This window comes from Agelaius tricolor, unplaced genomic scaffold (genome assembly GCF_023055355.1).
Source record: "Agelaius tricolor isolate 1412-34295 unplaced genomic scaffold, bAgeTri1.0.p SCAF_19, whole genome shotgun sequence".
In the NCBI taxonomy this organism is placed as follows: domain Eukaryota; kingdom Metazoa; phylum Chordata; class Aves; order Passeriformes; family Icteridae; genus Agelaius; species Agelaius tricolor.
Window position 1 is genome coordinate 16,458,343 of NW_027269279.1, and position 26,097 is coordinate 16,484,439.

The 26,097-nt window shown below is 43.8% G+C and overlaps 1 protein-coding gene across 27 annotated transcripts in view; it reads left to right on the plus strand.

Moving 5' to 3' along the window:
* The first annotated feature begins 2,637 nt into the window (after positions 1 to 2,637).
* The window catches only part of MAPK8IP3 (mitogen-activated protein kinase 8 interacting protein 3), a 73,921-nt gene continuing 50,461 nt past the window's right edge, over positions 2,638 to 26,097 (plus strand). For 15 of the 27 annotated variants that reach the window (XM_071444632.1, XM_071444637.1, XM_071444641.1 and 12 more), the window contains exons 1-3: positions 2,639 to 3,243; positions 24,809 to 24,929; positions 25,676 to 25,746. In XM_071444632.1, coding sequence (XP_071300733.1) covers positions 2,926 to 3,243; positions 24,809 to 24,929; positions 25,676 to 25,746 — 510 coding nt within the window. In that variant the 5' untranslated portion in view covers positions 2,639 to 2,925. Of the gene's footprint in view, positions 3,244 to 24,808; positions 24,930 to 25,675; positions 25,747 to 26,097 lie in introns of all 27 variants that reach the window. The other 12 variants (XM_071444628.1, XM_071444629.1, XM_071444635.1 and 9 more) reach the window with 2 other exon arrangements.

A 26,097-nucleotide genomic window follows, 5' to 3' on the forward strand; every position in this document is an offset into this window, starting at 1 on the left:
CTTCTGGTTGGTTGTTGCTGCCATTGTTGATATTTGTTTGCCTTGTTATACATACATATATATATATATATCTACTTATAAAGAACCGTTATTCCTTTTATCATACCTTTTCCTGAAAGCCCCGTAATTTCAGAGTTATAATAATTTGGAGGGAAGGGAGTCACATTTTCTATTCCAAGGGAGATTACCACCTTCCTTGGCAGACACCTGTCTTTCAAACCAAGATGACGCTGTTGAGTCAGGGACAGAAAGAAAACTCCAGTCTTCAGGTGGATCAGAAGGCAAAAACGTTTAATGAAAGTAGCAGGTCTTTTTATAATGTGACTCACTAAGGTGATACTTGATCGGTCTCAAAGTAAAAACATCTCACATTATTGGTGAACTATGAATAGCACACTCTGGAGAATATCTATAAACAATGGTTACAGAAAGAGAGATAATAATTGTTTAAATTTTTTCCTCTAAGATTACCAGGCTCAGCCTGGGAGAAGTTATCTCTGTTCTTTCTTTGACTGAACTGAGAATATCCACACCAATACACCTAAAAATACTTACACTTTCACAAAGCAAAGTTCCACCTGTCTAAGGGAAAAAAAACCCCAAACCAGTAGTTAATTGGAGATCATATGGTTATTACAAAAGAATCCTGATTTTCCTTGCATAGTTTCAGTGTTTCTATCCATTTCTCACTCCTTGTGCCTTTACTTTGCCCACTTGGAAAGGTAAGCTCTTCAGCAAAGCACCCTTACAGCCATAACACAATTGCATATCTATAGCACAGTCAGTTTTTAGTTTGCTTTTAGTGCTAAACAACTAACAACTTGAATCTTAGATAAACTCCTATGCTAGATGCAATAAAACCCCAAAAGGGTAGAATAAGCAAATATTTTGCTTGCTAACTTTGATCTGGAAGTGGTATTTTAATTTTTTTCTCACGCATGGCAGCACCTAGCATTCCTGCCATTTCTTGACTGATCTATAAACTTGAAGTTTATAAATATAGGAATGTATATTTTAATGTACAATTTAAGTAAAGGCTCCTGTCTTTCAGCAAGACCTTTAACAATGTCACTGGACCTGGACCAGGATTCTGTTGTAGAAAGGAGGATGCACTTCAGCTGATATCCCCTCCCCTCAGGGATGCCTGCTAGATCTGTTGGAATTACAGTCAGAAGAGTAGGTAATGCCATGGGCTCATCAGTCTCTGTGGTTCAACAGGCTTTAGCTTGTGTCACATCCATTGTTTCAGTTTCTTATGTATGTGGACAAAATGCAAGAAAACTTTATAAATGCTTTTACATGCTCTCTAGATAACAGGAGATTAGAAGTTCAGTGTAATATGGAATTAGTGAATAAATCTTACCTTTCTCTTTGCCTGCCTTGCTTCTCTGTCTGTTCACCTGTACATTTTTATTCATAATACGTTAAATGCAATCTTGCCTTTAATAAAGCACACTCTTGTGTTTGTTGTCAATAACAGTACAACTCTTGGTCTATAAAGTTCCCTATACAAGACAGAGTGAATCAAGGCCTAACATGGGTGACCTACTGCGTTTTAAATTTTTGAGCAGGAGTTTTTTCACATTTGTTTCTTGTATCTACGTGCCCCGTGCCTTTGATGCACTTGGCTGGGTCTGCTCTGTGTGGAAACATTTGAAAATCTGGTTGTTACATTCAGCTGTCTCACAATCTACTGGTGATCCATCCCACAACTAATTACACCTCAGCCTCAATTATTGTAGGACCCTTCCAAGTGTGCTACACTTATTTAATTCAGTATTATTCTATTCCGTTCCATTCTGCTCCCTTCCATTCCTTCCCTTTCAATTCTCCTTTTTAAAGAGACAGATAGGTTTTTGCTATAAAAGTAGCTGTCTAAAAGCTGCTATGCTCTCAATCTCAATCAGTATGTAATCAGCTATGATAATGTAACATAGAAAAAAACAGTCATAAAACTTAAAATTCTTAATTACCACTGAGATGTGAAATTTCCATTGCAATTAGGCTTTCTGGGTAGGGTTAAAGTTCTTTCCCTTTGTGCAACAGCATCTACCGCGATGAAGCTTTTAGGGTGATTGCTAGTCATGACCTTGGAATTACACTCTTCTTCAGAGCTCTCAGCCAAATGAAGGTGTGGGGAGCCTTTTCACAAATCGACCCCTTATTTCTCTCTACTGCCAGGCTGTTCTCAGTACAGAGAAGAATGATTCCTGCTGTCTTCTTCCAACTTACAGCCCAAACTCAGCTGAGCCCAGGATGTGGCAGACTGACTTCTGTGACACCTGCTGAGGGTGCTAGAGGCTGCCGCCCGTAATTTGCTGGAGCTTCTGCCAGTCATGTGGTGTGTGCTGCTGTTGCTTTGGGAAATCTACTGATTAAATTCGGGATTGTTCTGAATTTTCTTTGAAGACTTGAGATGGCCAATTTCGCGTTCTGGCTTTCAGTTCACCCCTGACAGAACAGGTCCTTGTCTGCTTTCTCTGTAGTAACTACGGCTGCCTGATCTTGGAAGTACAACTACCGCGGCTGTGACGGGTCTGTAACGCGCCTCCCAGAGCCAGTGTGTGTCCGAGATGCGGCGCGACCCGGGCATGCGCTGCCTTTGTCTGCCGCGGGGCCCGGGACAGGCCGCGGGCGGGCTCGCTCCCGGCGCGGTGTGCTGCGCGGGCGGCTCGCCGTCACCGCTGCCGCCCCTGTCTCCGGTGCCAGAAGCACTGCGGCGCCGGGCCTGCTCTCAGCACGGGTAATCCCCAACCCCGATCAAGCAGCTCTGGGCGGTGCCGCCGCGCTCCGCCCCGACCGGTGCCCGCGGACCGTGACGCCGCGTGCGGAGCGGGGCGGGGCAGCGCCCGGTGGCGGCGGCGTCGTCAGCGGGGCCTGAAGCAGAGGCGAGCGGAGCGGGGTGGAGAGCTGTCGGCCGGCAGGATGCTGGAGATCCAGCTAGACGATGGCGGCGTGGGGGGGTACCCGGGCGATGATTACTGCTCGGGGTCGGTGATGTCGGAGCGGGTCTCGGGCCTCGCCAACAGCATCTACCGCGAGTTCGAGCGACTGATTCACTGCTACGACGAGGAGGTGGTGAAGGAGCTGATGCCGCTGGTGGTAACGGTGCTGGAGAACCTGGACTCGGTGCTCACCGACAACCAGGAGCACGAGGTGGAGCTGGAGCTGCTGCGGGAGGACAACGAGCAGCTGCTCACGCAGTACGAGCGGGAGAAGGCGCTGCGCAAGCAGGCCGAGGAGGTGAGTGCCGCCGCCCCGCGACTGTTTTGGCCACGGCCGGGCGGGGGCCCCAGTGCAGGGTAGCGGGAGGGCCGAGTGGGTGGCGGGGGCGGCTCAGGGATGCGGCCTCGGCCACCTCTCACAGACCTTCGCTCCATCGCCCCGATCGCCACCGCTGGCGGGTGCCTGCTGCCCGCCCCCCCGCGGTGGGCCCGGTTCGAGGGGAGGTGGTGTGGGAGGCGGCCGCCCTGGGGCAGCGACCGCCGGTACCTTCTAGAAGAGGAGCGCGGGGGCGGGCCCGGGTGAGGCGAGGCGCTTCCCCTCCCACAGGGACGCGGCAGGGCACCTGCCCCCGGGCCTCCTCCGGCACCGACAGGCCCGGCCCGGCCCGGCCCGGCCCGGCCCGGCTGCTCTGCCGCACCGTGGGGCCTGGGCCACTGCGGCTGAGCTGCCCCGTGATAACGGGAGGGAAAAAAACCGAACCACAATAGCTGCAATCCTGTGGAATTCCTGAGGAATTAGGAATTCAGTTTGCAATGCCAACAGCATCCGGAGGGGTCAGCATAATTTGTGGTGTAAAAAATTGTTTTTAAAATGGGTAATTTGTGCAGTCATCCAGCATTCTCAATGTCAGCTGTAAGCTGTTTCGTTGGAGCAAGGAATTGCCTTTAGAGTATAACGTCTTATTTTTGAAACTTATTTGTATCAAAACTATGCCTTGAGCTTTAATAAAATTGTTCCCAAGTCAGCACTTGCCGTTTCCTGGAGCGTGGATGCGCTCCCGGGAGAGCGGGGGCACGGTTGCCCAGCTGGTGGGATTATTTGGAAGTGGCTCAGGAGAAATCCGACCCCTCTGATGGAGAGGAAGAAGAATGCTCCGGTTACAGGGGCTCGGATGTAGAGAAGACAGAGGGGAGGTGATCTGCACTTTGTCATCTTGCTGCATCTGCGCCTGTCCCTGCTGAAATACAGAGCATCCTTTCAGCCTTGAAGGCTGGGAGCCGTAGGGATTGCTGTTCAGCCTCACGGAGTGACAATCTGTGAGCTGGAATAGAGGTTTGTTGCTGAAAACAGTCCATCCTCACCACATCATCCCCACCACATCATCTCCTTTAAACTTCTTAAAAAGTGGGGTTTTTCTGTATTTAGACTAAGGAAGAGCAGATTTAAGATTCAGTTGCTTTCCTCAGAGTCAAGTTCTGATTTGATATGGAGTAATCAATAAAATAAAAGAAATGGTAGTAATAAAATAAATGGTAGTAATGAAATAGTTGTTGAACTGGAGAATGGTGTAAAGCAGATGCGAGATTTTCATAGACATGTTCGTGTTGCTTAATAATCATGGGCAAGAAGCTTGGTAAGTCAGTGGGGAGGACACTTGTGGTCCATTACTGATACTGAAAGCAAGAGCCAGTCAGTTAAAAGTTTTAGTCCCAAGTTCTAATTATGTATTAATGGACTAATAAATGATCCTAAAGTTCTTTAGAATGCTTGTAGGGATCAAAAAATTATTCTGAGTACATGATGTTTATTTATGTTGTGTAGAGACAGCATTTTGCAGCTTCTGAGAAATAATTTTTAAAGTGCACTATTTATGGGAAAAAAATGAGACTGCCAATGGGGGTTGGACCAGTCCAGTTGGAATCATCTTGCATTTTTGGGCTGGGGTGGATTTCTCTTCTGGGCTTACTAGATACAGGATGTGTTTTCTGGAAGCAAATGTACTGATGGCAGTTACATTCCCTGAAAGGAAATTTCAGAACCGTGCAGAATACCATTTGCCAATGATATTTTTAGAAAATGAGATTTAAAAAGTGCCAGTGATGACGATGATGAAGAAGATACTTTGTCATCCTTACACACAGTAAGTGGGAGAAGTGTCTGCAAGAAGACTTGTTATCAAAAAGGAATAGATAATGTGTTTCTTATGACAATAAGTGAGCATTGTGCCTCTACAAGCCCCTTAATGCAAGGCCTTGCATGGAATACACAGCTGCTGTTTTCCTCAGTATATATAACAAAGTACATTATTTATCTGTACCTGTTTCCCATGCACTGCTTACTCTGCAGTAAATTGCATGGTATGGGGCTGAAAGTCTGTATATGACAAGGAATTCTGCTGGCTACCAGGTAATTGTACACAATCAAAAACCAGAAAACTGTTTTCTTCCCAGAACGTGCATTGCTGCTCTGAAGCAGTGCCATAGAGACCAGGGGCTGTCCATCCCACCTCTCCCAACAGCATCAGTTTCCTGGGCTGTGCCTCAAGTCTTGGGTGGGATCTTCTCTTCTAACTGGGAAGATCCTCTCCTGGAAACAGGATTTGACCTCAGTCTTGATTCCTTTCTGTGTATGAGTGCCAATTACTACAATTAAATCAACACTGAGAGGTTAGAGATGAAAAACGGATCTGTTCTTTTGCAATATCCTGTCAAAGGACCCTGAGTTATAGTTACTTTATATTAATTTATTAAATTCAAAGTAACTGAAACCACAGGTGGGCATTGTTCTGGCATTAAAATGTGCATTGTATTGGCTGATTATAGCTGTGCAGAGCCATCACACCTTGGTGTTCATCTTTATGCAGCAGTTGTGCATGAACAGGTATCATTTGTTAAATTAGGGTTAATCGTAGAATCATAGAAACATGAAATAGTTTGATTTGGAAGGGACCTTAAAGATCATCTAATTCCCACACCTCTGCCACAGGCAGAGAAACAACTTCCTTTTCATTAAGGTCATAAGGAATATTTCCTTTTCAAAATTACTGTCTTAAGACAATTCTCTATATTGTCTTTTAAATCAATCTTTGCCAAAAGCAAATTAATGCTTTACTTTCTAAATGCTTAGGTTGTAGAGACTCCATGTTTTTGTCCTAAAATAGGGCAGCAGAAACATCTGGGCAAGTGGATTTAGAATAGAAGTTTCTTGGCATGAGGCAGTGCTGTCAGTTGCTGTCGTTACAGAGCTTAGTACAGAATTTTGCAATTTTCCATGACCTCCCAGCTACTAAAGATACAGGATTCCACTAGATTTTTGGTGGTTTTGTTTTCTTCCATCTGTTTCATACGAATATAGAATACATATGTGTGAACATAGGGTCATTATTGCTTGTGCAGTTTGGTGGTCTGTGGAATCACAGACTCCTCTAGTGTGTCTTTGATCTCCTGAGATTGAGTCCTGCACCCCTGCTCAGTCAGGGGCAGCTGGAGCAGGTTGTCCAGGACCTGCTTAGAGTGTGAACATCTCCATAGATTGAGACTCTGTAGCCTCTCTGGGCCACCTGTCCCAGTGTCTGACCCCTTGCAGGAAAAATATATGTCCTTGTGTTCAGATGGAATTCTTTGTGGTTTCCCTTGTTCCCATTGCCTCCTGTCCAGAGCAGAGTCTGCCCCCCTCATCCTTTCTTCCTCCCAGCAGGTACTTGAGCACACTGGTCAGATCTCCCAGAGCCTTGTTCAGCAGCCCAGCCCTCTCGGCTCCTCCTCCTGTGCAAGATGCTCCAGTCCCTTAACCATCTTTGTGGTCTGGTATTTGGACTGGTGCATAGGACATTACTTATTTTTACTGGCTAAATATTTGGTTTAGCTTGATGTCTTAAGGAAATAAAGCTGTTGGTGATTGCTGTCTTAGGAGCTGCCCCAAACAACTTAGGAAACTAGTGGCTGCTTTCAGACGTATTTGTTAAATAAAAAGGTTACTTAAATTTTTTGGGGTGTCTTTTTGGTGAATAGTGAAAGAGAAAGGTTAATTGAAGGTCCTGCGTGTTGAAGGGACGGACAGAGTTGCCAGCGTGCAAGTGATTGGTGGCAGCAGGACAGTTGGCAGGTGGGTCTGGGGCAGGTGGGTCCAGCATGCACACACTGTTTCTTTCCTTTGTGGGGTCTGCTCAGGGAGCATGTTGGTGTAGAGCTGGGATGAGGAAAGGGCTAGGGACACCTGCAGAAATCTTCAGGGAAAGTAGGCCTTATTTGGGTCCACTCTTAATGAGACATTTTGATTTATGCCAGCAGTTTTCCTAATGTTCTCTATTCTTTCTCTCTTGAAGACAAGCATCACTTGTGTGCCCTAAATGTGGATTTCTGCAGTGATTGTTCATCACACTGGGCACTGATGCCAAGATGAATGTGCATGTGTGAATGCACATAAAAGCTTTGCAGGGATGTTTGGGGTATGTTAGCATGGCTTCTTGGAGTTAGGAAAGCCAGATGGGCTTCTGCCATGTGGGAGGTGCCTTCAGACCTCTTGTTGCATGAAAACTGCTTCTAGGGAAATTTACATCCCAAGGGAATGGTGGTGGCTGTCCACAGAACACAAGGTGCCTTAGTAGCAAAGTAAGAGTGTTGTTTGATTTGCAGCATAAGTTCATGCTCATTAGAATCTTTAAAACAGTGATCATTGAAGATGACTCGGTGCTGACCAGGAGATCTGACCCCTCCTGAAGGCTTTTTGTAGGTTGTGTTCTGTGCTGTGGCAGCCCAGCACCTGGGAGCAACTTCCATTGGAATGTCACTGGGAAAACCTGTCTCAGTACCAGTGGCTGTTCCCATACACTGACTGCTGGGGTGGTCAGTGTGTTTCCAGGCTGCAGTTATTGGAGGGCAGGTGCTGTTGCCATGTGAGTGTCATGGGCCTCTTCTGGGCTCTTGGAGAAAGGAGTCTGCATGTAAATATGTGGCAGAGCCTGCTGGGCTGCAGTTCTCATGGACTTGTGTTGATATTGGACTTGGCCGGGAGATGGGCGGTGCTGCCTCGAGCTGCCTGGGGTGCAACGTGGGGTTCAGCAGCACGGTAAGCCCTTGAAGCAGTGTGTCCTGCCTCCTGTGACATTCCCAATGGGGCCATCTTCAGCTTTGTCTTGTGGGCTTCTGCATGGGTCTTTTGACAGAATCACAGTCTGGCTGAGGTTGGAAGGAGCCTTTGAGCTCATTTGCTCTAACCCGTTGCTCAAGCAGAGTCACCCAGAGCAGGCTGCCCATGAGTGTGTCCAAGCAGTGTTTGAGTATCTCCAAGAAGATGGGAGACTACAAGACCTCCTTGGGCAACCTGTGCCAGTGCTCATAGGGAAAACTGGTTTTCTGATGTTTAAAGGGAACCTCCTGTGTTCCAGTTTGTGCCCATTTCTTCTTGTTCTGTCACTGGGCACCACTGGAGAGAGACTGGCTCCTTCATCTCTGCACTTCCACTTCAGGTGTTTACATATATTCCCCCCCCCCCCCCCCCCCACCCCCAAGCCTGCTCTTTCCAGGTACTCCAATCCTTTTATCCTTGGGGCCCTTCACAGGGCTCTCTTCAGTTTGTCCCTGTCTCCCTTTTGCTGGAGAGTCCATCCCTGGGCACAGCACTCTTGACCTGCTGGCTATAGCCCAGGACACTATTTGCCTCAAGGTCACATCAACTGGCTCATGTTTAACCTGATGTCCAAGAGCAACCCCAGTTTTCTGCCAAGCTCAGTAGCCCCAGCAGGTGCCTGTGTTCCCCAGGGGCAGGGTGTTAACTGTGAAAGCCCTTTGCTGGCATTGCGAAGTGTAGGACTTTTACTTGAAAGGCACCTGGGTGTTTTCATCCTTTCCCACAAGAAGCAGTATCCCCATCTCTTGCTGTCATGTCTCTGTGGCCATCACTCCTCATTATAGCTTGCTGTTTGCATTGTTATCTACCTTATAAGCACATTCAATTATCAGTAAGTAATTTTTATGTAATAAGAGGGCTCTGGTGTCTTGTTTGAAGATCAGTGGTAGTATTTTGAAAGAGCTGGTCCTTTGTGAGGGGCACTGTGGCTGCCACATGTACCTGAAGAGCTTTCCGACTGGGTGGCAATACGGTGAGCTTGCTGGCTTCTGTCTGCATCTCAAACAGCACAAGAGCTTGTAAAAATTCCCTCCTTTGTTAAGGGATGCCTTAAATATCATCCCACCTCATACCTTCCTTCGCTTTAGAGAGGTGGGGAGCAAGGATGACAAAAGTCATAGTTGTGGGCGCCAACCCCTGGTGTTCACTATAAGTCCTTTCTTTTGTCCTGCCTTATATCTGCTTTCTCTGTGGAATGACTTGCACCTTGGGAAGGCGTTTCGTTTCCCCACCCTGAAAACAGATCTTACAAATAGCTGATTAATGGGAATTTCTGCAGCCTGATGGTGACCTCATACCATCCAAAGAGGAAAGCTTTGTGGAATATGGGAGACCAGATACTTTTACGTGGATCCTTTGCACTGTAGGCTGGTGAAAATAACTGACAAGCATGAAGTGCAGGTTCACTTGGTACCAGATCAGTCTCCATATCCTTTAGGCCCTCTTGGTCCATTCCTGGAGCCTGCAGGTACTCTCAGATTTCACCCACGGATCAAGTATGAGAATCTTTGTGGTTATTACAGGGTTATTCCAATTTACCTTGAATTCTTTTCTGCAGTTGTCTTGATTTACAAACACTGTTGGTCCTGGAGAAACCAGATTCTTTATTTTCATCAGAACTACTGTGATACTTGTAAAGATAATTTTCTGCTGAGCAGGCAGATGTTTGCTTATATATTTATATTACTTTCTTCTTTTTTTCCAAAATATGTCCATTTAGTTGCTCAGAAGTAGAAAGCAACACAAGTGAAAGAATTTGTGGTGATCCCATTGTGTCTTCTGGATGATGTAAAGCTCACATTTTGGGGATGTTAACCATTGTGTCTCAATTTTCTCTCATGCCTTTTTTTTCAGTGATTTCATTTGACTATGATTCAGAATTGATCATGGTCAAATGATCAATTGACAATACAATTACACAGTATTGTAGATTATGATTAAAACTCAGCAACTGAAGATAGTAAAATTAAAGTAACCAACAGCATAAAATTGTTTCTGGAGATACCTGAGTTTGAAATTTATATCTAAGTAGGTTAGTTATTTTAGATGAAAATTCTAATGTTCTCTCTGAACTGGTAAAAGAAATTCACTGCCATTCTTACAACCTCCTCAGGATATCTTCACGCTGAATTATGTCTCCCCGGGCTGAATTTTCTCACCTTTGTAAACATGTTGCTTGACAACTTCTGCAATAGAAATTGCTTAATAAAGAAAAATAACTTTGTGTTTCAAGCATTATTTAAGATTGTCGTACAAATAAATATGCATTAGGTAGACATGGATGTGTATTAGAGAGGCTTGTTATGTAAATTTTACTGTATAAAAGATGTAACTTTTTACTCCAGAGTGTGCTTGATTTGTGGAAACCTACACCTTGCAACCTGCACAGAATAAATGTCTCATTTCTAAAATTAGACTCTGTGTCTTTGTTTGGAGAGCTCCTAAAATTGACAACAGCTCACTGCATTGGCCTACCATCAGCACATACCCCATGTGAAAGGTTGGCAATGTTGGGATGCTGAGCATGCCTTGCCTTATAAAACCTGTAGCAATATAACTGAATAGGACTGTAAGCTAAAAATTTACCATCCCATCATGTGTCTTCTGATGCAGGACTAGGATTGATGTTAATACATATAACTGTAAGGAAATAATTCCTTTCTTCCCCTGAAGGTGGACTGGGGGGCATTTGTTGAGGCATAACTTGCTGATGCCTTTTCTCTGCTCAAAGTGAGGATAGAGAGCTGCCTCTGCCAGCAACAGGAGTGTTGCTTGCCATTCTGGATCAGGTGCTGCCTCCCTTGCTCCCGCCCACAGGACACCAGGGCAGGGACCACTCTCTTCCCTTTCTTGGTATCATGGTAGTGTTGTGGCAGTCTGCCCTTTTCTCTTTGTCTCATCCTTTGTGCATGGCTCTACAGGAGAAGGGCGATACAGGACAGGCATGGTTGGCTGTGGAGTGGGGTGACAGCACAGGTGGAACCTGGGTTGGCAGCAGGGAGGCATCCTGAAGGATGTAGAATGTGCTGCGCTCTTCTGGAGACCTCGGCTCATCAGCCACTGCTGGCTTTGAGCTGTGGAGTGAGGTGTGTCCCGCTTCTGGCTTCTCCCCAGCTGGTCTGATGGAGGATACCCAATGCAGACTGAGCTGAAGTACAAATGCTTTGGGTTTATACTCCAGGAGATGCAGAAGCAGCTTGTCCTTCCCTTGCCTCTTTTGATCTTCTCCCTATCAAAAGTTTGTGTGCAGAATAAATTTTTTTGGTGAAAACTATACATGTTTCTACCTTATTAGAGGTGATGTTATAGGACATCAGCTGTTGGAAAGCCACTTGCTATAAACACAATTAGTTATTACAATTTTTTCCAACAAATTGTATGAATTCTACACTGATGGGATGAAATGCATTTAGAGACTCTTCTGTTTACAAGTTCTGTTAATTTAAAGGAATGTAACAGACAGTTTGTGATTCTGTTTTGCAATAGAGACTGCCCATATGACGCATATTTCTAAATCACTTCTCTATGAGGAATTAGGCTTTCCACATGTAATGCCAGTCAGTCCTTTCCGTTTGGTAACCTTTATTCTCGCTAATCTTGGAGTGAAAAAATCTGTATCCATACACAGATCCTTCATACAAATCCTTACTCAAGCTCATGGCAATTACTAATATTCATAAATATCAGTGTTACTAAAAATTGCCTTGAAAGTAAATAGTGAGCGAGCACTGTGAGCTGCATTTTATTTAAAAAGCAGTTGAGGGTAATCTGAATATCAGTTGATAATGATGATCAGAGGCAATGGCTAGGTTTCTCCTCAACAGGGTTAACTGCATAAGTCAAATTGTAATCCCCAAGTGAGCTTTTATGAGAAACTTTTTTCCCTCTGGTGCAATGGAGCAACTGCTGCCTGGTCCCTTTCTGTTCACGGCTCTGCAAATTGATTTGTCAGTGATACTTTTGGGATTTCCCCAGTTATATGTAGGCAGAAGTTACTACTGGAGTTTCAGCAAGCAACTGTAAGAGAAAAGCCAAGAAGTCTGGGAGGATTTGGCTACCATTGCAGATGGATTTAAATCATAGATCACAGATGGTTTGTGTTGGAATGGACCTTCAAACTCATCTCGTTTCCCCCCCTGCTATGGGCAGGGAGACCTCCCCCTAGACCAGGTTGATCCAAGCCCCATCCAAACCCTGGCCTTGGACATTTCCAAGGATGGGGCAGCCACAGCTTCTCTGGGCAACCTGTGCCAGGGCCTCCCCACCCTCACAGGGAATAATTTATTTGTAATATCTAACCTCCTTTAGTTTAAAGCCATGCCCCCTTATCCTATCAAGTCTAGAGAGGGATTGCAATAACTGAATTTTTTAAAAAAAATCCCCAGTCAATCTTCATTTATCTGAAAATGATACAGTCTTCCATCTAGCAAAGGCATCTTGGCCACCTTCATTCTTTCTCTTGTCCTCCCGTGAGGATGGAGATGACCCACATATCCCCATCATCACTGGTTGTCTTAGTGCCTCTGACAAACTGTAGCAGGCTGGATCCTTTCATGCCATTGAGGAGGAAGCAAGGGGTGTCTCAGATGAGAGAAGCTGTATCTTGCCTGGCAGGACAAGTGGCTTTAGTTCAGGATTCAGTGGGAAGCACCAAACCTTTTGCTCCTGAGTTGGATTGTGACATGGCCTCTTCTGTTCATGAACACCTGCCAGTGTCTATCTTCTGTCCCAGTGCCCTGCTTGAAAGGGACTTGCTCAAAGCAGGACATGATGCTCAGCTGAGTCTGATAAAAACAGTTTCAGGCTCTTATTTATCTTTCCTCTTCTGCCTGGATCATGGTCATCCCACTTGGTGGTATGAAGGCAAGTTGCTACTCAGTTCCAGAGCAGACCTGCTTGTCCCCCTCAAGACAGGAAGCATCAACAGAGAGTTGCCTGCCCATTCACTTGCAAGGTTTTGTGGAAAGGTATTCCCATTGGATGTGTGCCAGGTTTCTCCCAAAACATAATTGTACATAATAATTGTAAATACTAATTGAAAACAGGAAAATTTACTGATCTATTAATGGTTGGGATTTTCAAGGCATATGGCCCAAAAGCACATTGGCTTTTTGCCCTTTTTGGGTTTGGGATTCTGTGCTTCTAAAAGGACTGAAAGACCTCACTGGCAGTACATTTATGAACAGCACATATGGGAGAAGTGTACAGTATGACCTACCATACAGCTTGAAGAATGTGGGTATGGAGAAGTATCTTCCCCACAATGAAGAGAGGTGTCACTTCAGTGTATTTTATAATTTTCTTTCACCAGTCAATGGTAGTTTTGGAAGAGAGCCCAAATACATGTTTTGGTTGAGCTAAATCAGTAATCTCTATTTATTAGCAAAACTGGAGAATTCTACTTTGGACAGGAGAACAGTGTCTCGACAAGGACATCACAAAATCATTTAGGTTAGAAAAGACCTTCAAGATCATCAAGTCCAACCCTTGACCCATTACCACCTTGTCAACTAGACCACTGAATGCCATGTCCTGTCATTTCTTGAACACCTCCAGGGACAGTGACTCCACCATCTCCATGGGCTGCCCCGCTACTCCTGTCCTTCCTTCCTTCCTTCCTTCCTTCCTTCCTTCCTTCCTTCCTTCCTTCCTTCCTTCCTTCCTTCCTTCCTTCCTTCCTTCCTTCCTTCCTTCCTTCCTTCCTTCCTTCCTCCCTTCCTCCCTTCCTCCCTTCCTCCCTTCCTCCCTTCCTCCCTTCCTCCCTTCCTCCCTTCCTCCCTTCCTCCCTTCCTCCCTTCCTCCCTTCCTCCCTTCCCTTCCTCCTTCCCTTCCCTTCCTCCTTCCCTTCCTTTCTTTCCTTCCCTTCCTTCGACTCTGGCTTCAGAGGTAGGTTGCTTCCCTGTTCTGGGGCCCTGCCCTCCCTTCAGCTGAAGTGCCCATGGCTGCTCTGCTTCTCACTTGCACATGGTCTTTGATCTTCTGCTCACTTTGTTGCAAACTTGTAAATTAATGATGTAACACCTCTTGGGATAGTTTTGTGGTTTAACAGTTTTTCATCACAGCCACTTTTGTATCAGTGTTAAATGCAACTGCAGCATCTTTCTAAGTTCCATTTATTTGAACCACTGCCCACACTTCAGTAGCCCCATCTTTGTCCTGCCTCCGTGGTTGTGTGCCTTGTCATCCCTTCAGCTGAGTGGTTTTTGTGGTGGTCTTAAGTTCAGTCAAAATCACCATATAATTTGCACCATAATTCCAGATAACAAAAATACCTACAAATATATCTTTTCCCTCACAAAGGAAGACAAGTTAACACTACCAGCTTGTGTAATTTTAATTTTTTCCTTTTTATATTGTTAATTCCATTAAAATTTGTTTCACTGTCTATTGTTATCCATGCTCTCTCTCTGCTCAGCATTTAAAACCAGTGCACCAGTGTCTTTTATCTCCCTGAGTGGTGGCATATGCTAAGCTATGCAGGAGGCAACTGTGACTTCAATAATGCAATGTCATACATGAAAAAAAAATATTTTGGAAGAAATTAAAAACAGGCAGGCCAAAGTCTGGGCAGTGGTTGTTGGATGCTTTAAACTTGCTGTACTTGGGGTATGATGGACTCTCTGATTTGGAAGAAGATTCACATCTATGATCTTGAAATAAGGAAACTCATCTAAATTAGTATTTACCCGGGAATTTTACTGGGAATGCCTCTGTCCAAGTGCCCAGCTTTCATAGAGCAGCCTGCTGTGTGAAGAAGCAGTGTGTGAAGCAGGAGGTCGTGCACGTTATGAGGTGGTGGATGTCTGACAGTCACTCAGCCTGTTAATAGTATATACTATGTGTTTATACACACACATTAAGGTGATATTAGCATTAAAAATGTGTGTAGCTGTAGTAGATGTAGCCACATCACTGGACGCTGTCTTGGTTTAAGTTTAATTACTTCAGACTTGAAGTAATTAAACTAGGGACTTCTACTGCATAGTAATTTTTACCCCAGTTTCATAGCTGTTTTGCCACCAGCATTCTCAAAAATACCCACTCTTCCTTAAGAACTCAGGGCAGCAGCACTGGAAGGGCCTTCCTGAGTCAGCATGTCCAGTCACTGAGTATTGCAGGAACTTGAGTCACATAATGAGTTTCATAAATATATATCAAGCTTGGTTAAACCTCCTTCCTCTATTCCTCCCTTCCTCAAAATTGCAGTGGAATTCTTTTTTGGGTTTTAATTCATGGCCTGCTTTTCCTGGTTTGTTATTGTGCTATCATTGTCTTTTACTATTAGTGAGTTTTTGCCCTATCAAGTATTTATTTCTTTATTTTTTAAGAGAAACTGGTCCTGTCCTATCTGGTCTCTGCAGGGTCCTGGAGCCAAACTCTGTTCCCTTGCCAAAGAAGGCAGATTTGCTGGCCTGTGGCATGTGTCACCTGGCCAGCCTAGTCTTGTTTTATAGATTCCCTCATATTTTCCTTGAGTGACCTGTAGCCACATCTGATGCTTGGGCTGATCCTCTCTGAAAGGCAGAAAGAATAACATGTGATTTTCCAGAGAAAACGTACCTGTGCCTTACAGCGTGTGAATGCTCTCATGGCCTTTTTCAAAGTGTTAGTAATAAGGTTTATGTGAGGGCTTTCACCTTCATTAGCAAGTCTGATGTGGCCTATATGACATGGAGTGGCTGAGATGGAAACATGTCCATCTCCTCTCTGTCCTCCTTGGCTGCAGTTGTACCTAGCCCACAGCATGTCACTGTGAGGCCAATTAGCTGCTGGTTCCATCATCAGCTTCCTCTCCACCCTTCTCCTCACAACACAACTGGTGGTTCTCATGTGCATGCCCATGCACTCAAGTGCTATTCAGCCCTGCATTGCTCTGGTCTCCAGAATAATTCAGTTTTTCTCTCCAATAGTTTGTTCTTTTTAGTGCTGGTGACACCTCCTGGTCTAGTGTCATCTTCAGGACTTCACAGTCATACCTTCTTTCTTGTTAGCCATCCCGGTGGAAATAAGGTCAAGGCTGTTCTCAAGGCCAGCTGCTCTGCCAGAAGCCCATCTCTTCTGCTGTGTGCACCCCTTTCTTCTCATGCATCTTATGTCCCAATTAACCTTGTCATTAGTCCCACCCAGAGATGAGAGAAGCTGGATGCGTGAACACTGTCTGAGGCAGAGCCTGGAGCAGGGTCCAAGATGTGGGAGGGTCCCTCTGTATCTTCTGGCTGTGCTGGAAGACCAGGCCTACTTCATGGAGAGCATCATAAAGGAAAAGTAATTCTCTGTTGGAAAAATGGTCAGGTCCCTTTGAGCAGGAGTATGGGAGATGGTAATCTTTGCATACCTTAACAAAAAAAAGATATTTATTTCACGGAAGACACTCAAAGTCCCATCTATGGTTATTAAATATCTCCTAGATAAAAGATGTCATTTTGACTTCTTGAAGTTAGCATCAGGAACAGAAATCTTTTATCTCCAAGCTCTGCAGATATAAAAGTAATGTTATTTCACTCTGCTTCCATGGAGATTGGAATGTTCTTTCAGGAGTGCATTTGTCTTTGAGGATAGCAAAGATTCCAACACAGGGCATAGCTCAGAGAATCTTTCCACTGATGCCAAATGGATTTTTGCCTTTTTTGCTTTTATATATTCTCAATGTTCTTTACACATATATTTGTAGCTCTGTAGCCTATTATTAAAGCTATGTACTGTGTGTCCTTCTGGGCTAATAAATTCTAAAAGCTAGGTTAAAAATACAGTTAAAATGACATTATATTCTGTTCTCTTTTATGATGTCTTGGCCATTTTGCTAATAATTGGCCATGTTTACAGTCAGCTTTATTTGCCAGCAGAGACCTTACCGGAGGAAGGCTGTATTTTTCCATAGGAAATGCTTGTATGTGTGTCTTCATGTGATTCAGGGTTATATACATCTTAATTACTCAGTATAAAAAGGTTATTGTGATAATGCATTTCTAATATAAAATTCCTCCAGGGCTGGTATATAGTGTATGCTATACTGGGAATATGGTTTGAACTTCAGGCCAAGCTCTGCAATGAAAATGTAAGAGTTTTCACACTTGCCACAGCTCTGATGGCACAGATACACTCAAAATGAGGAAACCACAGTAAGCAGAACAGGGGACACTGGAGAACACACAGAGCGGAGCAAGGGACATCAGAGAACACAGCTGGAATTTGCTGAGTTTTGTGACAAGTACAGGGTAAGATTTTGAGCAGCTATGAAATTTGAGTTGGTAAATCAGTTGTGAATTTTAACAAGTGTGGTCTAGTTGCAGGTTTAAATTGTTGGTTCTTCATGACAGAACTGCATCTGTGTTCAGCTTGTGGCCTCTGTCAGTGCAGTGTGGGAGGGTGAGAGTTTGGCCTTTTGGGCTGTGCCCTGTAACACTTACAGTGCAGACAGTGTCTTCTGTTTGCTGTAACCCTTCGGAGATGGAGAAGATACAGTCTGTTACCAGAATTTACTCCTACCAATGGTGTGCTTTCTCATGGCATCGGGATCAGGTGTTCAGTTTACAGGTACCATGACTGTGATCACATGGAACAGGGTCTGCTGAAGGCAAGTGCTGTCCATGAGAAAGGGTGGCATTGCTTGGAGCATCCCCAGACCATGGGTCTGTCACATCAAGGCACTGAGGAGCAAGATGAGTGATAATCAGGTAGGATGCAGGGAGCTCTTTTTTACCTGTAGATGATGCTGCTTTCAAGGAGCCAAAACATTTCTAAAATTCATGTTAGGTACAGCATGATGGAAATGCAGGAATGTTTTTATCATGGGGGGGACGACTAATGACCATTTTTCTATTTTCCGAGGGTCCATTTCAGCTCTTGAGACCAGCAAGGGAGAGTAGCTTTAAATATTTTTAAACTCTTTCTTTTCCCAAGAGAAACACTAAATATGTCTGTACTGCCTTTGTTCTGGGAATGTTCTCATGCAATGAAGTCAAGTTAATGTTGGTGTAGACAACTAAATTTCTTAATCTTCTACTTCATCTTTGCTAAATAAATGCCTATAGGGATAAAAAGCTGAACACAGAATTACTGAATGGTTTGGATTGGAAGACACCTTAAAGCCCATCTTGTCCTACTCCCTGCCATGGGCAGGGACACCTTCCACTAGCCCAGGTTGCTTCAAGTCCCACCCAGCCTGGCCTTGGACACTTCGAGGGATGGGTCAACCACAGCTTCTCTGGGCAACCTGTGCCAGGGCCTCCCCACCCTCACAGGGAACAATTTCTTCCTAATAACTCATTTAACCCTGCCCTCTGGCAGTGGGAAGCTGTCTGAGCGTGTCTGTGGCCTCCTCTGGACTCGCTCCAGCAGCTCTACATCCCTCTGGTGAAGACCCCTGAACTCGAGGCAGCACTGCAGATTGGGTCTCACCTGAATGAAGTCAGGGGAAGAATACCCTCCCTCACCCTGCTTCCCACACTAAAAGGAAAGCACAGCTGCCTCAGGTGAGGGGTTTTCTCCCAACACAGCTTTCATCCACAGCCCTGCACCCTCACTCAGGTCTGGACTGAACCCCAGCACTCCCTTTGCTGGGCCCCCACTGAACACACTGTCAGCCACCACAAATTAAGGCCACATAGTGAGATTCCTGCATCTCTGTGCATCTCTGTCTCTGTTTGATTTCTCACTGATGTGATGTGATGATTTCTGATGATATGTTACTATTTTTAGTCATTTTCTTCCTTTGCAAGAGACAAGAAAGCAGAAGCCAAGCAATTCACAATGTACCACTGCTCTTCAGAGGCATAGTCATTGTTTGGCCTTGGGATGATTTTGTGCTAGTTATTTTCCCTCTAAAGAGTAGTGTGTGTTTGCCATAATCCTGGATTATTACAGATCAGTGATCCTACTTAAAATCTGGGGATAGACCCTGGCAGAAAAAAAATCCATGTGACATTTATATATATATCAGTTCCTCAGTTCCACATTCCAGTTCTCTTAGATGACTGAGGTGGTTAACTGTTTAATTGTTCATATTCAGAAATTATTCTTTGAAATTAGGTGTAGAGGCTCTGGAAAAAAAAGAGAAAAAGTAATAAAATATTAATGCCTTGGTCAGCCTTGCTGTTGAGAACTCCTGGGGCTGGAGGCTGTTTCTGCTTCCAGTGCACCCACTGCTTTGTCATGATGAGAGACCAACAAAAAAGTACTTAATTTCTTTACCATCAGTGGAATTCTTGTGTCCTTTTTATTTCTCTTTTCTGAAGGTCTTTATTGCATCTCCATAAAGCTGGAGTTGGAAGCTGTGAATTCTTGAGGTGAGGGTGTGAGCTGAGCTCTGTGCAGTGAAGCCATCAGGGAAAAGCAGTGATAGCACTTGGCTGTGGGAATGAGAAACCTTTGAAATCAAGGGCAGCTGCAGTAGCAGGCTCAACCTGGTATGCTACACCACCACCAGATTTTTCTCTTGCCTCTTGGCAGCACTAAAGTGGAAGAATGCAGTTAACAAATTTGCGATGCAGTGTTAAACCTCAGTAGCTTGGGCACTGGAATTGTGGTAGAGTGCTTTGCAAAGAGCGTATTGGGTTATTTTAAGATGTATTTAAAAAGTCTATGAGGCTATGCTGTTTGGTTGTTTCTTTGGAGTTTTTTGGTTCCCCACTTGGATTCAAACTGACAGAGAGCGGGGTTAGATTGGCTGTTGGGAAGAAGTTGTTCCCTGTGAGGGTGGGGAGGCCCTGGCACAGGTTGCCCAGAGAAGCTGTGGTTGACCCATCCCTGGAAGTGTTCAAGGATAGGTTTGGATGAGGCTTGGGGCAACCTGGGCTAGTGGAAGGTGTCCCTGCCCATGGCAGGGTGCTGGGACAAGATGGTCTTAAGGGTCCCTTACAAACCAAACCAGTTGTGTGATTCTATGCTCCTATTAAACGTTCATAATGAAAGAGCAGTATTTGTAGTGTCCACTTTCAGAAGTCATTGGGATTGTACTGTTCTGAGGCCAGAATTGTGGATTTGATTCCTCTGAATATTCCCTGCCCTTAGGAAGAAGGTTTGCTGGTTAGCATGAGTTAGCATCCACAGAACTTTGGAATTTCATCTTTGGGCATCAAATGTCTGTGCAGCATTTAGGGAGGATTGGTTGGGCATAGACTGAGATAAAAAACACAAAAAGCAGGAGAGCTAATAATAAAGATTCTTTTTCTGTTATAACTGGGTTTGATGCTTTTTGTAAATATTGTAAAATATTACAGACATAAAATGTTCTGATGGGAAGGAAACTTACAAATTAGTGTTCCTTCTGCCTGGTTATTTTTAGAAGGTTGGGGTAATGTACTGGATCCTCTTGAAGTTACTGAGAAATTCCCACAGCTTCAACAGGGCCAGGATTGTATAGTCTCTCTGAAAGAAATGGAAAAAGCAAAATGCCAGTGGATATTTGTTTACTGAGTTTTATTCACTCAGTAACATGTACATGCAGTATGACTGCCTCTGGGAGCCCTTAATCAAAAAAGTTAAAAAAAAATTAAAAAAATTAAATTAAAAAATTAAAACCCTTTATGCAGTTTGTGTTCTCTGTTTCTGCTGCCTTGTTGCAAATTTTCAGCACCCTGGGAAGGCAGAGTGGTGTAGAGAGCACTGGGGATTTATTGTGTGCTGGGGATACACTTGGTAGATTGAGTTTGGGCAGGAGAGATGCTGGAGCCAGTCTGGCTGCTTATCTGGGCCACCTGCAGCCACATGCCTTGGGCTGTGAACCACAACTTGAGGGCTGTGGTCCAGCATCCTGCTGGAGATGAAGTGCTGCCTCTGCTGGTTGTCTCTGGAGGCTCTTGTTCACAAGAGTAACTCATATGAATGTCAAGTGCCTGTTTTCTCCAAACTTCTGGTGCAACTTAGTTGTACTTGTGGGTGTGCTCACATCTCTGGCTAAAGTTAGTTAAATCTCTGCTGTTTCTAGTGGCTAGTGAGGTGTTTCCCTGGATGCTGTATGGAAGGTCTGTTGTGGCTTACTGGGGAAAAATAAAGCCTGCCTGGATACCCTGGTAAGAGCTCACTGGTGCCATGAAGGATGAGCAGCAGTGACATCTGGACATTAGGAATGTCTTCCTTCGGCAAAACCCTGGCAGGAATTACTGCGGCTAAACCAGGACTCCTGAACCACTGACTGATATGATCAAGCAGAAGCTGTTTATTGTTTACGCTACACACACTTTTATAGATTCTACAAACTACTAAGATCACACTTCTTGATTGGTGCCTTTGTCTTGTTCCCTTGTTCTCTGCCTCCATTTCTCAGCATCCATGATTGGTTACCGTGCAGGTGTTCTACAGTCCTCTGTTATCTAGTTCTTGCCATCCTGGTATTCAGTCTCTCAGCTTCTTCGTTCTTATTTTAGCACAGTTTATGTCTTAGTAACCTTGATGAATTCCATGGTGCTTTGAGATAATTCTGATAAGAACAGTTACAGATGATGTGGCTGGTGCACACTGAGATCTAAGTTGTTCAGATACATTGCTACAAGGAATCTTTTCCTTGTTCTGCTGTGTTAGCTGCTCACTTCACTCTGGATTTGGGACTTTTCCTGCTGTCAGAGCTTGTGATGAGCATGGAGAAACTTAGGTGAAATGAATTCTGATGTCAGAGCAGGTACAAGGTGCTGCACAGACAGGAACTGGGTCAAGCCCTTGGGCCCCTGCACACAAATGCCATCATTTGATCTCCTCAGCACCAGGAAAGGCCATCCTGCCATGCATTTATGAAAAATGCTGTTCTGCCCTACAAAAACTTAGGACAATATTAATTTTTAATATAGTTGTCTTCATGTCTCTTTTCCAGGTGCTTAATTGATTGCTAGTTTTATGTTTCTTTGATTACTTTTAGGTTGCAGAATAGACAGGTGTGAGGAACAAGACTGAGCCATATTTGTAGAAGAGTTAAAGTTAAGAGCAGGGAGGAGGGGGTGTTGCATGTTCCTGGGTGGAGATATGGGAGCAGGAAAGTGATGAAAGCTGAACCACTGCGATGTGATGTAATTAAAAGGGTTCATCAGTAAAGCTTTAGCACAGAGTGCTTCCAGCAAAATCCTATGAGATAGAGATTATACCAGGAAAACACTCTCTTGGAATAATTTCCATCAGCCTCTAGATGGAGCAAGTGAAACTGCTGCTTCTCAGCTCTGTTGCTCATTGTCAGTGTCTGTTAGGACTTCTTTTCCTTTTTTATTAATTCTGAAATTATATTGTTGTTCTGAAAAAGCATTCAAAAATAAATCCACACATTTACAAAGTAGGTTGTTTTATAAAGTTCTCAGAATCTATAAAACAGGTTGCTGGCTGAGTGACTAAGGGATTTCAGTGTTTGATATCTCAGGAAGAAACACATTTAAAAATCTAAACCCTTGAACAATCTTAAAATATAATTAATAAGTAAATTTTTAGCCTCTGAGATGACTTCTTTATAATGGAAGAAAGGTGTTGGCATTGCTGCTGTTTCTAGAAAATTCTGTGCAAAACAGCCATCAGTGGGAAAAACCCCCAAGCCCTTATTACAGTAAATTTGGACAAGAAGAGGAATAAAGTTAAAAGCCCAGTTAGAGGTTAACAGCACTGCAGAACACTGAGTGCAAGGAAGCAAGAAATGGCTAAAGTGTGTTTGATTATTTCTATAAATACAGATATGTAGGAACGCAAACTGAGTCACTGCTCCCAGGAATTTACTGAGCAGTTTTAAAAGTTTGCAAGAATCATAAATAACGTGGCTTTCAGTCATCTGCAGAGAGGATCCAGTTTATAATGATGGTTCCAGTGTCCCTGCTAATAATTCCAGTAAAAGCAGTAGGGTATGGGCAGAGGTTTACCCTGAGAGTGCAGCAGTGCAGACTGGTTCATGTGCAGAATTTAACAAAATAATCTTACTGAGCATTTCAATGTGTTAGTTTCCCTGAGAGTTTTTGCCAAAAAAAAGATTCTTACCAGTATCTGTCTCTTTTGAAGTAAAACAAAGCTTTAATTTGTTAAATTGAAATTCTCATGCCTCTGAGTTTGTGAGAGAACACTTCCCCCATGCACAGGGCAGAAGGAGAGAGATTTTCCTCCCCATTATCCATGCTTTTAGACAGAGGAGGTTTCTCCAGCCAGTGTGCATGTGCTGGTGAATCTAATGGGCCTGGACCTCAGGGGGATTTGGCAAACAGACGGAGAGAGAGAGGCAGGGTCAGGAGCAAAGCCTTGTGAGCTCTTCACAGGCTCCTCTTAATTCCTGTGGGCTCCTCTTGGCCCATAAACATTTTTAAGGGTGGATTAAAGCCTGCATAGCTTAATTTCCTTCTCACTGTCATCCTCAGCAGCTCCAGATCCAGGGCTGCTCCCAACTATGCTCATGCAGCTCAACTAGGTGTTCTAGTTAGTGGACTGGGTGGTGCAAATAATACTGTACTTTTGGCTTTGTTGGGTGGAACTATTCAGGAGTAATGTAATGAGACTTGAATTTTTGGGTTTATAAGCCAGGCCAGGGTGTGTACTGCATTTGGTGGGATAGCTTTGCAGTACTGTGGCCCTGTGAGCCTGGTGGTAACATTCAGGCTTGGTTTGCTGGAGAGAGGCATGTATTCTCTGAGCCTTAGAGACTTTCCCACCCATTTGTGTCTGGGATGGTACTAGAAGCAGCTGTTTCTAAACCTAAATGTGTGGGCTATGGGTCATTATTGCATTAGTGTATTCTGCAGAAGACCTCTGATAATCATGTATCACACAAGAACCAGTCTGGTCCTGCAGAGATGTGGAGTTGCATTGACTTCCCAGGGATCCTGCTTAGTTTAAATATTTCATGATACTTTATTTATGATACAATATATGATACTTTATTATATTATATGATGCTTTATTATATATTATATTATTTAATGGTATTATACAATACTCTATGATATTTCATTATATGGAGCCCCTGTGGCTCCAGTTCCTACCATGAGTTGTGTAATATCCCACAGTGGAGCTGAACAGAATGTTCCACATGTTTTACTCTGCTCTTGTGTGCTGGTGTCCACAGCAGGGAGTGACTAAAGCTTGCAGGCAAGAAGTGACAGTTTACAGAAAGAACACCCTGAAATCAGGTATTTTCCTGTTATGTTTTCGTTGTGAAATGAGTTTATCTCTAAAACCTTTCTTTTGGTCCAGTGTCCTGTGCAGGAGTCATACTGCTGCGTGCAGCTGCCTCTGTGTTGCTGATAATGGGAGTGAGCAGCACCAGAGTTGGAGCTTAGTTTTCCAAAAGACTTGCACATTTCTGCAAGACTTGTCCCCCCACAGGAATTTTGGATGGAGCTCTCTACATTTGCATTGTTAAAAGAGTTAGTTTGAAGGTTTCTGACATAGCTGTTTTTAAATACATGATTGTAAATAAAATTTTTCTTCTGTGACATCAAATTAACAGGAATCAAAATTCAGCCTGGCACAAAGAAGACCAACATTGCTGAAGATGATAAAGTTGTGCTGGTTTACAGAACTCATGTTGGACCATAGCTTCTATGTTTATTATACATTAAAGATATAAGTTTCTAATATAAAATAGATTCTTCACCTTGGTAAAGTGCTGTTGTGCTACCTACAGTACTTAAAAATTCTTATTTCTGATTTTGTAATTTATATTCCCTCACTTTATATTCTCTCAAATTTCTATTTTCTGAGGAGAGGAAGGGTCATGGTAGGGCAAACCCATTTTGCATGTAATCCTCATCTGTGCCTCCTTCTCCACTTCTTCCCTATGCAGAAGTTTATAGAGTTTGAAGATGCACTGGAACAGGAGAAGAAAGAACTACAAATCCAAGTGGAACACCTTGAATTTCAGACTCGACAGCTGGAGCTGAAGACCAAAAACTATGCAGACCAGAGTGAGCAAAGCTATGCACCAGACACCATTATACACATGCCTTCCACACACATACAGTACTACTTTAAAAATAATCTTCATACTTTTTTTTGGTTTAGTGTAATTTGTGCAAAGCCCAAAATATCTGGTTGTCACTTACTTTGATGTAAAATTCTGAGCTTTCCCAAGGGTGGGATGTACCCACACTAATTCAGTAAAGGCTACATTTCTTCTCTTTTGTGGTCAGTCTCTCCAGATGCAAGGTTTAAGATTTGGGCCTTTGAAACCTGGTTTCCAGTTTCTCCTTGTAGAATCTTCCATTCTTATAAAAATCATTACATTAATTAGTTAGTTAGTTACTTAGTTTGTGTATTTGTTTTTACAAATATTTCCTTAATAAGTGCAGGCATTGAAGTTCCCCTCAGAATTTGTTGGTGTTTCGTCCAGTACTCCTGCTCCTCAAGTAGCCAGAAGAGCCAGTCCCAGAGGACAACAAATTGTTGCCAAACTAAGATGCTTACAGGGCACCAGGCTACTGCTGAAAAACTTCTGTGGTTTTATTGCATTTATAGTACAAAATCACTGGTATTGGGAACATGCAGGTACCCATGAACTAAGAGTGTAACAAAGACCAAATCCCACAATTCTGTTTGTTTTATTCAGTAGGTGTAAATTAATTTCTAAAAAAAAATAGGCTTTGTTTCTCAAATAGTTTATTTTGAGTGCCAGGCATATGTTAGCTGATAGTTGGGAATCTTCTCTTGGCAGTTTCTCGACTGGAAGAACGTGAATCGGAAATGAAGAAGGAGTATAATGCTCTGCATCAGCGTCACACAGAGGTAAGATATTATCTTTCTAAATAAATAAGCTCTTTCTCTATATCTACATGACTATATCATGTCAAAGAACTCAGCTTTACAATCCTAGTGATGACTAGAGCTTCTGAACTTTGGGAACATCAGAGGTACCTGACTGGAGGGTGTAAACAGGTTGGAGACAGGCTGTGTTCACTGGTACCCAATGGAAACAGCTGGCACAAACTAAGACACAGACAACTCACTCTGAACAAAGTAGTAAAAACTACTTTCCTGCAAGGGCAATTAGCTCTGGCACAGGTTGTTCAGAGGCGTGCTGGAGTCTCCTTGGAGATACTCATAAGCCACCTGGATGCGGTCCTGTGGCCATTCTGT